The following is a 14,144-nucleotide window of genomic DNA, read 5'->3' as shown; positions in this document are numbered from 1 at the left end:
ATTGGGAGATTGGGATTGACATGTATACACCAATATGTATAAAATGGGTAACTAATAAGAACCTGCTGTTTAAAAAAATAAGTAAAATAAAATTCAAAAAAAAAAGTGGATAGTAATAATATAACTTAAAAAATAAATTTAATTTAATTTAAAAAAAAAGAAATGTGGGGGGGAAAAAAATTTTGTGGGTTTTTGGTCCATACAGGAGTATGATATAAAAAGGTCACTGCTTCTCACTAGTTTTATTTCTTATGTCTATCTGTCTCTTGAAAACTCAGTTTCAACAACCAGCTACCACTGGAAATCACTAACATCTAAGGTTAAACCACAACATCATTTATAGCCTCCAAAACATCTTCCTAGTAATTATCAATAGGACATTCTCTTCATTGAACATTTTAAAGAATATTTTCTAGGATCTTCTCACAGTATCTTGCACATAGTAGGTTCTCAAACTTATCAAATGAAGGTCATCAGCCCTGTGATTTTAATGCAGTTTATATGAATTGTTAACACTGACAGGCCACACTATAAATTCAACCATGAGGGGTCACATCAGGTTGTCATTAATAGATGCACATCTTTAGAGAAGTTAGGGAAATAAAACACAAGTTTAAAGTACATTAAATTAATACCACTTTTAAGTTCAAATAAAGCAAAAATTTTCAGACTGTACTTACTTATGGTCTTCACCTGAAGTGACAGTCTCATTATTTGGTGCGACTGAAGTGGTTCCAGACCCAACTAACATAGGCTGGTTTAAAAGACAGAAAAATGACAAGGATTTTCCACCTTAAAATTACCACTAAAACTGATGAATGCTTACATAAATAAATATGCATACAAATTGCCAATATATATGACTGATCTAAATTTTCTTGTGAACAGGAACATACAGTAATAAAACTTTCAACAGCCAAAAATAGGCACAAATTAACATTTAGGTAGCTTCTAATGCTCTAAAAATTTTTAAATTATCACTGTTTAAACTCTCATTTTAGATAAACTAAAGACATATAGTCAAAGATAAAAAGAAAAGTTTTATTGGAACTTATAAGTTGCTCTCATCCTCCCCTAATATTTGTTCACTTTTTCAACCCCTGCCCCCTACTTGATCCCCCAAATACATGAGAGCCACGAAGAACCCACCATAAGACTTAAAAATCATGCCCTAGTTATCTCATGTGCCTGAAGCAGAGCTTTAGGAGAGAGGAAGGAAGGGAGCCTTTCAATTCTGAGATTCTGTCATGATTAGTATTCAGTATCTTTACTTTGAATATTTTAGATAATAATTCTATTAGTTGTTAATAAAAGGTATCATGTCTTGTCATACAGATAATGACACTAAGGCACATGGAAGTCAAATAACTTGCCCAAGGTCGCACAGATAATAAAAATAATAACAATTGGTAGAACCAAGATAAGAACCCAGGTCTGCCTGATCCCAAAGCAGCCTTGGTCACATTGCTCTATGACCAGCCATACAAAGTCCTACATTATGACAATGATTTCACTAGGAACTATCTAGAAAATAAAAAGGACAATAAAGATAAAGAGTCTCTTTCAAGAATTACTTATACACGACATGAACCTTAAACTTCCTCAAAATGTAGAAGACTGCCAAAACATCTTTAGACGAAAGCCTAGAAATTCTTTCTCTACAAAATGCTTCAAAATATCCCAAGAATTGGTTAATTCTTATTTATATTTATTTATATATTCAATTAATGATTTTGGACAAGAATCAATACAGAAAATACTCCATACCTTTGAATCTTTTGGCTTCTTTTTCTTGCCTTTGTTTCTTATCTTGGTAGAATTAAACTGAAACATAAAAAAAAAAAATTACTGAACACTCATATAACAGCATTATGAAGCTACCATATATTATAAAGATACCATACGGATTTTCATAGACTAGTTCTAAGCTGAAGTACATGAAATGTTTAACAAAAATTAACACTATAGTGTGTTAAGCCCTAGTGTTTTGATTTATAATAGAAAATAAGAAAAAGTTAAATGATGCCTAATGCTATAACTAAAATTAAATTGTTCCAACCTAACATGTTGTACTCACTTTCAACAAGGTTTATGTCATTTCAAGTAATTAATCAGACTTATTAAGTAATTCCAGTTATATGGTGATCATATTTTAATGATTTTCCTTTTACTAAACCAAACTCAACATTCTACAGCTGGCCAGACGCCAGGGCACAAACAGTGAATTCAGAAAAAGCATTTAACTTCCCATGGGGTATGTCAGCTGTGTCTCTGTAGTTAGCCAGACAGTGTCTGATAGGGTGGACTAAGACAAAATTTCAAGTATAGATGACTTGATCCTAAAAATCAGTAAACAGGTATCTTTCTGATTGAAAACTGCCACAAACTACTAAGGAAGACAACTCTGGAATTATTTTAACTTAAGCTCAATTGTAAGCCACTCAAAACAAAGTCCATTTGTTTTCCTTACAGAACAAAACGTTGCAATTTTAATCATTACAGATAACGTTTCATTTTTATGCCAGCAGATGAATCAAGAACTCCTTTCCTATATCTATGATTAACATTTATTAGTTGTGAAAACTTATGGACATTGTCTAATTTAAACTTCAGAGTGTGCTGACTGTTGTTCCAATTCCAAGAGGAAGATTGGGATTAACTTTCTAAGGAAATCATACACGTTATCCAGAAGTCCTCAAGATTTGGTTCTGGAGCGCCTCTTGTGATGTAAACCAACACTGGCCTGGGTCCTCCTCTCTTCCTTTGGCTGATACGAATTAGAACATAACATTGAAAGTGATCAAATAACTTACTGGCACATCACCACTGTCCTGTTTCCTTAATACAGTGCAGCGGCTGTCTGTAGGAAGATACAGATGGTTTTGTGAGGAAACAAAATGTTTATATTGCCATAGGATACACTAAAAGCCTTAAAGAAAACCACCCCAGATACTACTAACATCCACTATGTTCTACTCCTTATTTGGCTTTGACATAAGTTTAGCTTAGAAACCAACAGCAAAATGGCTAACTCATCGGAAAACCAACTACAAAGAACCACAAAATTTCAATCCAATTCAGCATAATTTGACTGCTTTCTAGGCACCAAACTCTATGCTAGGTGCAGGGAATACAGAAATGTACAGAGAAGTCCCTGCCATCGATAACCTCATGTTCTGCAAGCTACACAAAGAGGCAAACACCCATAGCTCAGTGTGCTAAATGCCACAGCAAATACAGTGGAAACAAAGCTGATAGAATAATAAAGTCTTCAAGGGGAGTGGCCTGAGTCAGGGGTCAGGGAGGGATGTGGGGAGGAGGGGACTTGAACAAGTTAGACTTGAAATGAACAAGCAAAGGGGTGGTATGTGAGCAAGGAAAGCACAATGCAGGTTTGGACACAGTAGGAAGTGGGGTGTATATTCAGAGGGCAGATGGGGAGAGTGCTGATGAACCCAGACAGATCATGTGAATTCAATTTGTAGGCAAAATGAAGCAAGTGCTTCCCAAACAAAATACTTATAGGATCAGACAGACGTTCTAGAAGAGTCACTAACAGCAACATAAGAGAAAGATTTGGAGTAGGAGGGTCAGAAGCATGGAGACCAGTTTGGAGGCTACTGCAATCATGGAAAGATTATTAAGATCCTGGCCTAGGGAAGCGGAGGTAGACAGGGAAGGGCAGATCAAAAATAAAGCTTATTTGAACTGGCAACAAACTAGACATGGGGCAACAGGCAAGAGGATGGGTGGAGACCAATTTCAGAGTTTCCTGCTTAAAAACAATATATAAAACGTTATTATCTGAGATAACTAGGAAAAACAGGTCTCTAGAGATACAAGTGGCTTAAGCCATATTGCACTTAACGGGTCTCTTGGCCATCTACACAGAAATTCCAACACGGAAATACGCATGCAGGATCCAGGAGAGTTTGGGTCTCCCAATTATCACGGCATTGGTGATACTATTGAGTACCCTTATACACAAGATCAGTGGATTCTGAAGTTTTAAGAAACACAGTCATTCCTTTAAATGAAAGGAGACAAAATTGAAAATGTCTGGGATGAGGGTGAGAGGCACAAGTAGTGAACTTGAAAATCTGTTGGCTGGTCATTTGGCTGGTGGCTTCCAACCCTATGACTAAAAGCAGAGAAAGAGTCACAACTGGATGGACTGTATATTTTAGGTATAGAACACAAGAATCAGGGAAAACACATAAGGAGAGGGTTGTGTCCTTTTTAGTTATCTTGTGTGATCCAAACATGCATTGAGTTTTGTAAGCTCAGTCCCAGGACAGCATTTTATTACCAGCAGCAGAAAACTGATGGCAATAAATTCAGGCTATCAAGAAGCATGTCAACTCCAGTCATGAAGCAGTGTCCTAGGAAAATAAAGCCACCTATATTTGAGAACCACAACAAAAGTAAGCTTTTCAGTTCCTTATACTGCATTTGAACTTCATACTGCATAACATTTCTGTACAAGGCCAGACCTTTTCATGTACCCTTTAAAACAAATGGCACAAAATTTGAAAGTCTAACTCCTGACAATATATAAGCAGACTTCTGATGCTAAGGGAAAAGGTGGGGGGCAGGGGCGAGGCGTTATCCTAAGAGATACATGCAGTACCAAAGACAAGAAATTTAAATTAATCTAGAATCTAAGAATATTAAAATTTTGAACAAAACAGAATCACACAGATCACTGGCTCCAAATCCTCATTTTAATGATGAAGAAACTAACATTCAAGAGAAGCTAAAGAATTAACTACTAGTTATCCTATTCTGCCAAACTGGACTCCATGCCATTATCCAAGCAGCCCCCTCAAGTCCCCTCCACCCTGTCTCTAATTCTGGACGTCACCCTGTCAAATTCCACCTCCATGTTCAAAGCTGGACTTGGACTCTACCCCTGCACCAAGGCTTTCCTCTTCCCCGAGGAGAACCCCTCAGCACATATTACAGTTATCTGTATATTCATTTTACTGCCTTTTCTGAAACATAACGTCCTTGAGGGCAGAGACTAGCGTAAGCATTTCTGAATTCCTTGTTAACACCTAGCACAGGGCCTTGAAGCAGTAGTAAAAGAAAGTTTCTAATTAATTGAGTTAGGGAAGTAGCTGGGCCATAGCCTACTTTTCTTGACTCCCAGCTCTAGGCTCTTCCCACTACAATACATATTCTATCTGTTATAGATTCTGCAAGCATCGCCTACTTCTGCAGGCCCATGTTTTCTTGAATGCTACAAATCAAGCCATTTCCTAAGAAATTCCATCCCTATGATATACAATCTCTGCCATGACACTGTCAAAATACCTATGATGAGAATAGTCTGGTGTATAGTCCATGTAATGTATCCATCTGAATATCTCTACAACAATTAACTCCACAGAGTAAGAAGGTTTTATGACATTAAAAAAAAAAAATCACTATTCTTAACACTAATTTCCCCAAATAAGCCAGTTGTACCATAATAATTTTCATTATTTTCTTTGTTAAGTATTTAAGCAAGCTAGATCCTTTGGAGATTTTTTCTAAGATTAGATATAAACTGAAACTCAGTCCACATACCCATTATATCAAAGAATTCATCCAAAGCATTATGCAGTGCTGGGAACTTGTCTCTGTGTTCTTCCAGCAGCCATATTAAACATCGCGCTTCCTTCAATGACGCTGGCTCACAGAAATAATCAAGCTGCTTTCCTTCTATAGAGCCTAGTTTATGACCATATTTCTCATTCCAGAGAAAAGTCATGATGCTAAAATCAAGCTCCTTAAGAGCAGCCCCATAACGAGAAAAAAAAGGTCCTGTGGCATCTAAGCCTATAATAAAAACAAAACCCAAGTCAGAAGAAGAGGAAAATTATTTGCTGTAAAATCACATTCATTTTCACATCTCTGAAAGCAGTTCTACTATAGTTTGCTTACATTTTCAGTGAAAACATTCAAATAATTGAGAACAAACTTGTTCAAGCTATTATGCATTTTAGAAACACTATTTCACATTAATATGCTAACTATAATAATTCTTATCTATTAGTTGAAGAAGGTAGGCCAAAGGTTTCTATTAATATAGTTATTTTTATCAGACTTAGGAGATTAAATGAATTAAATGCCTTTAAAAGGCATTTTTAAAGGCATTAAATTCCTTTAAAAATATTACAATAACTTTTTCACTACTTCGTAATGATTTGCATTCCAATTAGTACAAGCTGGCAAGATTTTACAATGCTTTTCTACATATACTCCATAATAACAAAATATCAATAATATACAGAACTTCCCAAGTGCCTATAAAACAGAAAATGGGCAAACTGTTCACCCAACACCTCCAAGAACTACACCTTATCCCCCAAAGTATCACGGCTCCTTACCCTCCTCACAAGATGCAAGGTGGTCACTATTCCCACTTTTATTCCTCCCTTCTCCAACTCAGAAAAAGGGGTGGCTGCAACCTCACACGCCACTACTGAAAGGTGAACACCTGCTACCTACTAACACAGCCGTCAAAACGCAAGGATTGGCTCTGTTCTCTCCCCTGACACGCCTCTAACACAGGACGGACCACAGGTTCTCAGTCCGCAAATGAAGCAGAGATTGCCAAGTTAGAACTACCCTGGACAGCTGTTTCTTCCAGATGAAATAGTTAGCTTTGCAGAACTCATGTTACATGAAAAATTAGTGTATTTAAACACCAGAATCAGGGATCACATAAAATACTCAAACAAGGTTCAAGGGAATCAGCAATGAAGAAATATCACGTTCACATCTCCATCTATGGCTCACATTAAAGCATGTGCTCGTTAAGGGGAAGGGAGCAGATCACATCTAGTACTGAAACGTTAACCGCCGCTCCCACTGCATTTAAACTAAGCTCTTTGTTAAATATAGCAGGTTAAAGTAAGACATAACTTTATAATTTACTTGTCTGATTGTCAGTAGACACTAACAGCAATCATCACTTAGGTGAAATTGTCTGGGGCCAGTAACCCACGGAGATGTATGCTCAACACAGCAACATTTACTTATCAACTACACCAAGTTTGCTGCCATCTTACTTTGTCTCTACTGACAGAAACGTATCAATATATTCTCTGAAACCCTGGAATTCTATCAGCTCCATGTCTCTAAGGCAGGTCAGGCAGGCTCTCTCTATAGACCGCTGCTGAAAGGGCCTGCCCTGCTGTGGCTCCCACTAGCCTTTTTACCCAACAGGTGCCAAGTGAATCATCCACGGCACTAGGCAGCAGCCAACCTGGTCACCAGGACAAACAAGGCCCTGGTACCAGAAGAGATCACCATCTAGTTTGGTCAACAACTCTCTCTGCAGCTGCCTTCTGCAGTCCTTGGGTGGCTTTGGTCAAAGAGCCTGCTTGGGGGGTTCTTCCTCAACCGAATTAGGAAAATCAGGGCAGAGTACCAGAATTTTATGACCCTGTGATTCACAACACTGAAGGTCAAGCCCAGGGTATTTCTCTCTCAGTCCTTAGATACAGATTTGCCTCAGGTGATCCTAAGCAATTAGTTCCATCCACTCTTTCCTGGAAATTCTTTTTTTTTTTTTTTTTTGGAAATTCTTCACTAAGGAATGTGACTACCAAACTGCACAATCCCAGAGGGCACTCCCCAGCAGCTGACTCCAGGGGGTGCTATTTACCCATGGTTGTACCCAGTATTCACGCACTTTACACAAGGACAAATAGTTTTGCATAACATAGGACTGGATTTTCTTACTGACGCAACTTTCCTGTGTTTACACCTTATACAAAAGCATATTGTAACCCATCCATAAAGTAACCTAAAAATTGTGAGTTGGGGGAAATAGCATTTTTAACTATACAAATTTGTGGTTCTACATTTTAAAAAATCATAAACCATGACAGGAAAATGAAAAAGGATTCAGAGGCCTATGTTCATCCTTCCTATGAAACTGCATCTCTAGAATTAAGTGACGTACCAAAGCTATTAAGTTTTTGGATCCAGGTGGCTAATTTTGGTTCCACTTCTTTAAGTTCACTCAAAACATGCAGAAACACCCTTGTCTTTACTCTATTCTTTTCTTGAACCAAATGACAAATGACATAGTCCACTGCTTCATTCAGAAAATTTCTGCTAGAAAAACAGGTTGTGTAGTCTTCTGTGGTTAAAACCTTCCAAGAAAGCAACTCTTTGAGGAGCTTGGAAGTATTCAGTATCCCGGACTTAATCTTGTCAGCATACTGCTTTATGCACTGCAGAATTCTGTCATCAAGGAACTGGCAACTCTGAACACTGTCTACAGTTTCTACGGATAAATAACAGTGGTCAGTAAAAAGGAGAAAGAGGACCAATTTGCAAAAATATAAACTCAGAAAAAATTAACATAACATTACATAGCAATATAAAACATGACTCAGATGTATTCTTTATGTTGTTTTAAATAGCCTAAGAAATTTTAAATTAGGAATATAAATAAAATATTTAACACCTTTAAAAGGTATGAAAGTTCACATTAAATCGAACATATCAAGTACCTTATTGCCTTCACTTGTACCACTCATCTAAAAATCCTAACTGAGCCTCATCAACTACCCAAACTTTATATTCAGTAAATATGTTTCATGCATGAATGCAAAGGGTTTTTTCCTGGAGTTGAAGGGATCATTTCTTCAGGTATAAATACAATTAACATTTGGTAGTTACTGTATGTTATTCATCTTATTGCTGAATCCTAAATCATAGACCTGTGGAGTCGTTGATTCCAAGCTGGAAAATAGCTCAGAAGTTCATCTTCCCACCCAGGCATTTCCCCCTAAAAATGGCCATTTAGCATCTTGAAGCTAGACAATAAATTAAATACAAATATATATATATATAAAATAAGTAAATAATGTTCACTAAAAATTTTTTCGGTAGGAAAGATAATTGTGATTGATTTGTGAAACATTTATGGAATACTAGATGAAAAATAAAGACAGCAAGAGGAAATATTTCATTTTGGGAACAGCCATCATAGTAGAAAATGAGACCAACGTACTTCAACTCAAAACTGAAGGCATACCTGGGGCTATAACGTATAGTATGGTGACTACAGTTAATAATACTGTTTTGTGTATTTGCATGTAGATCTTGAAAGTTCTCATGAAAAAAAAAAATTCTGTTAACTATGTATGGTGATGGATGTTAATTGGACTTACTGTGGTAATCATTTTGCATTACATACAAATATCAAATCATTATGTTGTACACCTGAAACTATATACCTCAATTAAAAAAAAAAAAAAAACTCAAAAAAAACCCCCCAAAACCTGAAGGTAAATATGTCCACAGAAACAGTAAATTACTGAGACCGCTCCCATGTTGATCAGGGAATGCTGACAAGACAGGTGTAAAACAGAAGGCTGGACTAGGTAATCTCTCTGGCACCGTTATGAACTGCTTCTTTATTTGAACTCAGCATATTTCAAATAATCAGTGGCTAATTTACAGTTCAACGTTTCAGAACTTAAATCTGTGTAGCAGGATTTACAAAGCACTGTCAAACATACAGTAGGAATTTCAGATATTATTCTCACGTGCACTTTGGAGGTAAGGAAACGGACAGAGTGTCAGTTTGCCCTGAGTTAGTGGCAGGGTAGCGTTTTCAATCCCTGTATATTGCTTCTAAATTCAATGTTCCTTACACCAACCCCCTCCCCACCTCAGTATAATCAGAAGACGGTGATAAAATCAAAATGCCAACGGAAATCTAAATTTCAACTCAATAACAATTAACATAAGGCCCAACAAGATGAATATTTATATTTATACTTTTAAGCAAGAATATATTATTCTTATCATGCCTTGGACACCCAGCATACCTTTCTGCTCTTCAATTTTAGGTGGATTACTTTCCCTTAGGTCCTCTTCCAATCTTTCTTGTGCTAATTTTTTTGCTTCCTTTTTTTGGATCTTCCGCTTCAATTTTTTGTCTTCTTTCAGCCTTAACTTCTCTAGGCTGATAAATATTTACAATTAGTCGTAACTCACCTTTGTTATAAACTCAATTAACTATTTTCCTTTGCCTATTGTGGAAACCATTCACCAAACAATAAGTTAGAAGTTTCCTTTTTTAGTTAAAACTTGGCCTATATCTTCTGTTCAATATCAAAAACTTTTGAGACCTGGTCAGTTCAGTCAAAACAAGTGTACTTGTTTCATGAAAACAAGAACCTCAATGACTGAGTGACTTCTAATTAAGGATGGCATGTACAGATCATGCAGATGTTATTTCCATGTATATGAGTTATTGCTTAGGATAAACAGGAATAGTAAAAATGACTCTGCAAGGTAATACATGTAAATACTCATTTCCACAGTAAAATATTATTTTCACAACCCAATAATGGCCCACAACACCAGAATTTGGTCAATATGGTTACAACAAATTCTTCTCAACAAATAATTCGTTCCTCTTTTCTTCTGTTCTTTCCTGGTCACCAATGATGAAAAAAATCACTTCTTAAAATGGAAAGCAAGAAGCCGGACCAAAAAGAAAAGAAAAAAGGATTGGAATTATTTGATCTGAACAAGAAGATACAGAAGTGAATAATTTTGACAGTTCACTGAGTATTTCAGGGTGAGAAATAGTCACTGGTTCAAAATGTTTGAAGAGAGCAAAAGGAAAGATGCTTTTGGAATTAAAGTTTCAACAACTGAGAGCTAAGTATATAATTTTTATCCAAATGCCAAATCTATTGAACATGTCATTTCACAGTTCAATTTCATAATTTTACTTATAAATTCAACCACTAAATAATGCTTCTTATTCAAGTTTTTAGCATTTAACCATTCTAGGCTAGTTCCCTTTAAAGTTATAAATATCCATAAAATTCACTTAAGAACCACTTATCTGGATATGTGTGCGGAGCCAATTTTAAAAACAGCATAATTTAGAAATCTGCATTTAACAAAATTATATTCTAATAGACATTATTAAGCTACTGATTATTAAAAATCTTACCTAGAACATTTCTGTTTCAGAATAGGTCTTGGAGGAACCTTTTCTTTAATGACCTTGTGTTCAAACTTTAAATAAAACAGACACATCCAAAATTTGTCTCATGCTCCCGTGACATAAAGCACAAAACCACAAGTAACAAGCATTTCAGAAGCACACACAGTCAATGTTCAATCTGATAGGGAACAGTGATGATGTTCTGACCCAAACAAAAGCCTAGAAAACTTTAGCAAAACAATTTACTGAAAAGAGGAACAAGAGAGTGGACACAATTTAGGAAGCTTAAAAAAAAAATTAAGAGTAAGCAGAAGATCAAATAAACTACAGATGTCACTACAACAACCCACTCCTGCCAACTCCCATACAGGGAGGCTAAAGGCAATCCCTCAAGACACTCTCCTCCCTCCCTAAGGTCCCCCACCTCGCCAACACCCAAACGTTTACTGGGAATTAACAAAATAAGGTTATTAAAAAGAGTAAAAACAGTAAAACTAAAATGTAAAAGGCCTCCTTCTCCTTTTAGGAGATAAAAGAATATGAGACTCCTTCAATGCAAAGAAGCATTCTCACATCCTATTACTTCCTATAATTTCTTATATTAAGTAACTGTTTCTTTCCTGGAAAACACAAGATCCAAATAGTACAACTTCCACAAACTTAAATCATATTTTAAAAGGTATCAGCATTTTGTTTATTAATTTAAGGAGATTTCCCCTTTATTAAATACTTACTTCACATTTAACCTGACCACCACTGCTGAAGATGATAATCTTTGAAATGATTCCTTCACAGTCAGGAGTAAGACAAATCCCTTGGAGAAAATCCTATTTGATAAAAAAAAAAAAAAAAAAGTGCTCCATCTCAGCATAAATCTATACATGTATACCATTTTAACCATCAGGAACAGTCAAAATGTGATCTAGAACCTCCTTCAGGGACACGCCGTAAAGTCCCTGCTCGTTGCCATCTGACTCCCGGAGCCCCCATCTGTAGGGGCGACCATGGGACTTGCTTTGTTTGCGTAAGGTGAGCTGACATGACGTACGCTACACCCATGAACAAGCTTTAAGAAACACTGAATGGACTGGCCATTGCTCTTTTCCCTCGGCCATAAGAACATGTTCCAGTCACTCCTCAGCCTCAATTCAGAAACAAAGAACACAGCCACACAGACTGGAGCTGCCACAGCCCAACCCTGGACAACGAATGCAAAACTTCAGGACAAGTGACGCAGGCAAGGAACAAGCCTTTCTTACTGTAAGTCATAAGATATTTGAGTTACTTCAATACATCCTAGTGAAAGCGAATTTACAGAGGGTATTTCAACCCATGGGAATGGTAAGACCACTCAGGGCGAGGGCACAGCTAGAGAAGCTCAATTAAGGTAGGACAAAGACATAGCAGAAGTCACTAAATGGCAGCAGTTATTTGGTCACATCATTACACCTCTAGTTAACTACATGAAAATGTGTAAAATGTGTGAATTTATTTCTACTAAACTTCAATAATTCCTATTGCTAACATTCACCTAGCACAACCACCTTATTTTTTTTCTCAATAAGGATAGGTGTTTACATGAGGCTAAGCAGAGTAGAAAAAGGTTTTCTTTTTTTAAGTCCATAGCTTATATGGATCAGAAACAAATTTTATCAATGCAAACAAGATTATTAAACTGTGACTGCTGTCAAAGTACATCTGGCTAATGGTAATTAACATCATTATCTTGTTAATTAAGAGAAAACCCCAATCAGATGTGGCAGTACAAAATTAAGTTGATTTCTTAGTACAAATTATCTCATCAAATTTTTTTAGAAAATATAAAATTTGAAGCCCCAATTCTACATCATAACATTAAAATCAGACATTTAAACTTTTATTTTTGATCATAATATTTCCAGTGTAAAAGGGGTTCAACAATTTATTAAAAGCCTCTATGGTTACTGCCTTTACACTTGCATAAAATAAAAACAAAAACTGGGCTTCCCTGGTGGCACAGTGGTTAAGAATCCGCCTGCCAATGCAGGGGACATGGGTTTGAGCCCTGGTCTGGGAAGATCCCACGTGCCGCGGAGCAACTAAGCCCGTGCGCCACAACTACTGAGCCTGCGCTCTAGAGCCCGCGAGCCACAACTACTGAAGCCCGCACGCCTAGAGCCCATGCTCCGCAACAAGAGAAGCCACTGCAGTGAGAAGCCCCTGCACCGCAACAAAGAGTAGCCTCCACTCGCCGCAACTAGAGAAAAGCCTGTGTGCAGCAACGAAGACCCGATGCAGCCAAAAATAAAATAAATAAAAAATAAATACGTTAAAAAACAAAAACTGATTTTCTAACTTTATCATTAAATTTTTAATTTAATACTTTCTAATTATGTCTCATGAACAGGGAGGAATTCATATCCTCTTAAGACTTTTCCTAAAGATTCTTAGGGGAAGAAAAATCAACATACAATAAGCATACTGAAAAATCCAGACAATCTTGTTAGCCTTACCTTGTCAATTTTGTCATTAAAGGTTGTTGTTTTTAACTTCTTCCAACAGTTCATGTGGAATTCTATTTTACAGTACTGGCAACAGCTGATTCGTATAAAACCCTAGGGTTTAAAACAATTTTTAACTCACATTTGAAAGATGTCTACACACTCTCTCTCACTCTCTCTCTCTCTCTCTCTCTCTCACTCACAACACATATTAAGATACAGAGGGGTCTGCATTTACCTGGCAGACATAACTAGATGTCACATTTCCTCCTGGGGGAGTATAATACTTCCGTACCCCAGACTGCCTAGTGCTGGAAATACTGAGCTTAACTGACATATTCATTTCCACACTTTACAGCTGCGTTATCCTTTACAATATCAAATATTTTATAAACTTATTTCATCTGATCTACTAACCAGGGACAGCGAGCAGCTTGTATCTTCCTGAACAAGCTAAAGCCCAGGGTCTTACTCACTCAATTCACTGCCAGACTCGGTCTCAGACTTAGGTCTCTAGGAGTTAATTCAGTGATCAGAATGGCCTTCAGATTCTTGGACTCAAATTTTACAAGAAATTGGAATTGCAACAAATCAGGGGTACTAACCTCACTTTGTTCCCTGGGCTCCTAAAAATAGGCTAGAAAGGGGAAATGGAATCAGCTAACCTGCCTTCTCAGGTCACCATCCCT

At 36.8% G+C, this 14,144-nt stretch overlaps 1 protein-coding gene across 14 annotated transcripts in view; it reads right to left on the bottom strand.

The window, feature by feature from the left end:
- Positions 1-14,144, bottom strand: part of TTC3 (tetratricopeptide repeat domain 3) — a 140,552-nt gene that overhangs the window by 54,119 nt on the left and 72,289 nt on the right. For all 14 annotated transcript variants that reach the window (XM_068547050.1, XM_068547053.1, XM_068547058.1 and 11 more), the window contains 9 exons: positions 13,468-13,569; positions 11,710-11,802; positions 10,982-11,046; positions 9,840-9,976; positions 7,958-8,284; positions 5,572-5,823; positions 2,814-2,860; positions 1,768-1,824; positions 681-754 (listed from right to left, as the gene is read on the bottom strand). In XM_068547050.1, coding sequence (XP_068403151.1) covers positions 681-754; positions 1,768-1,824; positions 2,814-2,860; positions 5,572-5,823; positions 7,958-8,284; positions 9,840-9,976; positions 10,982-11,046; positions 11,710-11,802; positions 13,468-13,569 — 1,154 coding nt within the window. The remainder of the gene's footprint in view (positions 1-680; positions 755-1,767; positions 1,825-2,813; positions 2,861-5,571; positions 5,824-7,957; positions 8,285-9,839; positions 9,977-10,981; positions 11,047-11,709; positions 11,803-13,467; positions 13,570-14,144) is intronic.

Source organism: Eschrichtius robustus, chromosome 6, assembly GCF_028021215.1.
Source record: "Eschrichtius robustus isolate mEscRob2 chromosome 6, mEscRob2.pri, whole genome shotgun sequence".
In the NCBI taxonomy this organism is placed as follows: domain Eukaryota; kingdom Metazoa; phylum Chordata; class Mammalia; order Artiodactyla; family Eschrichtiidae; genus Eschrichtius; species Eschrichtius robustus.
The sequence above is the reverse complement of the archived record's forward strand: the minus strand, read 5'-3'. Positions and strand labels throughout refer to the sequence as shown.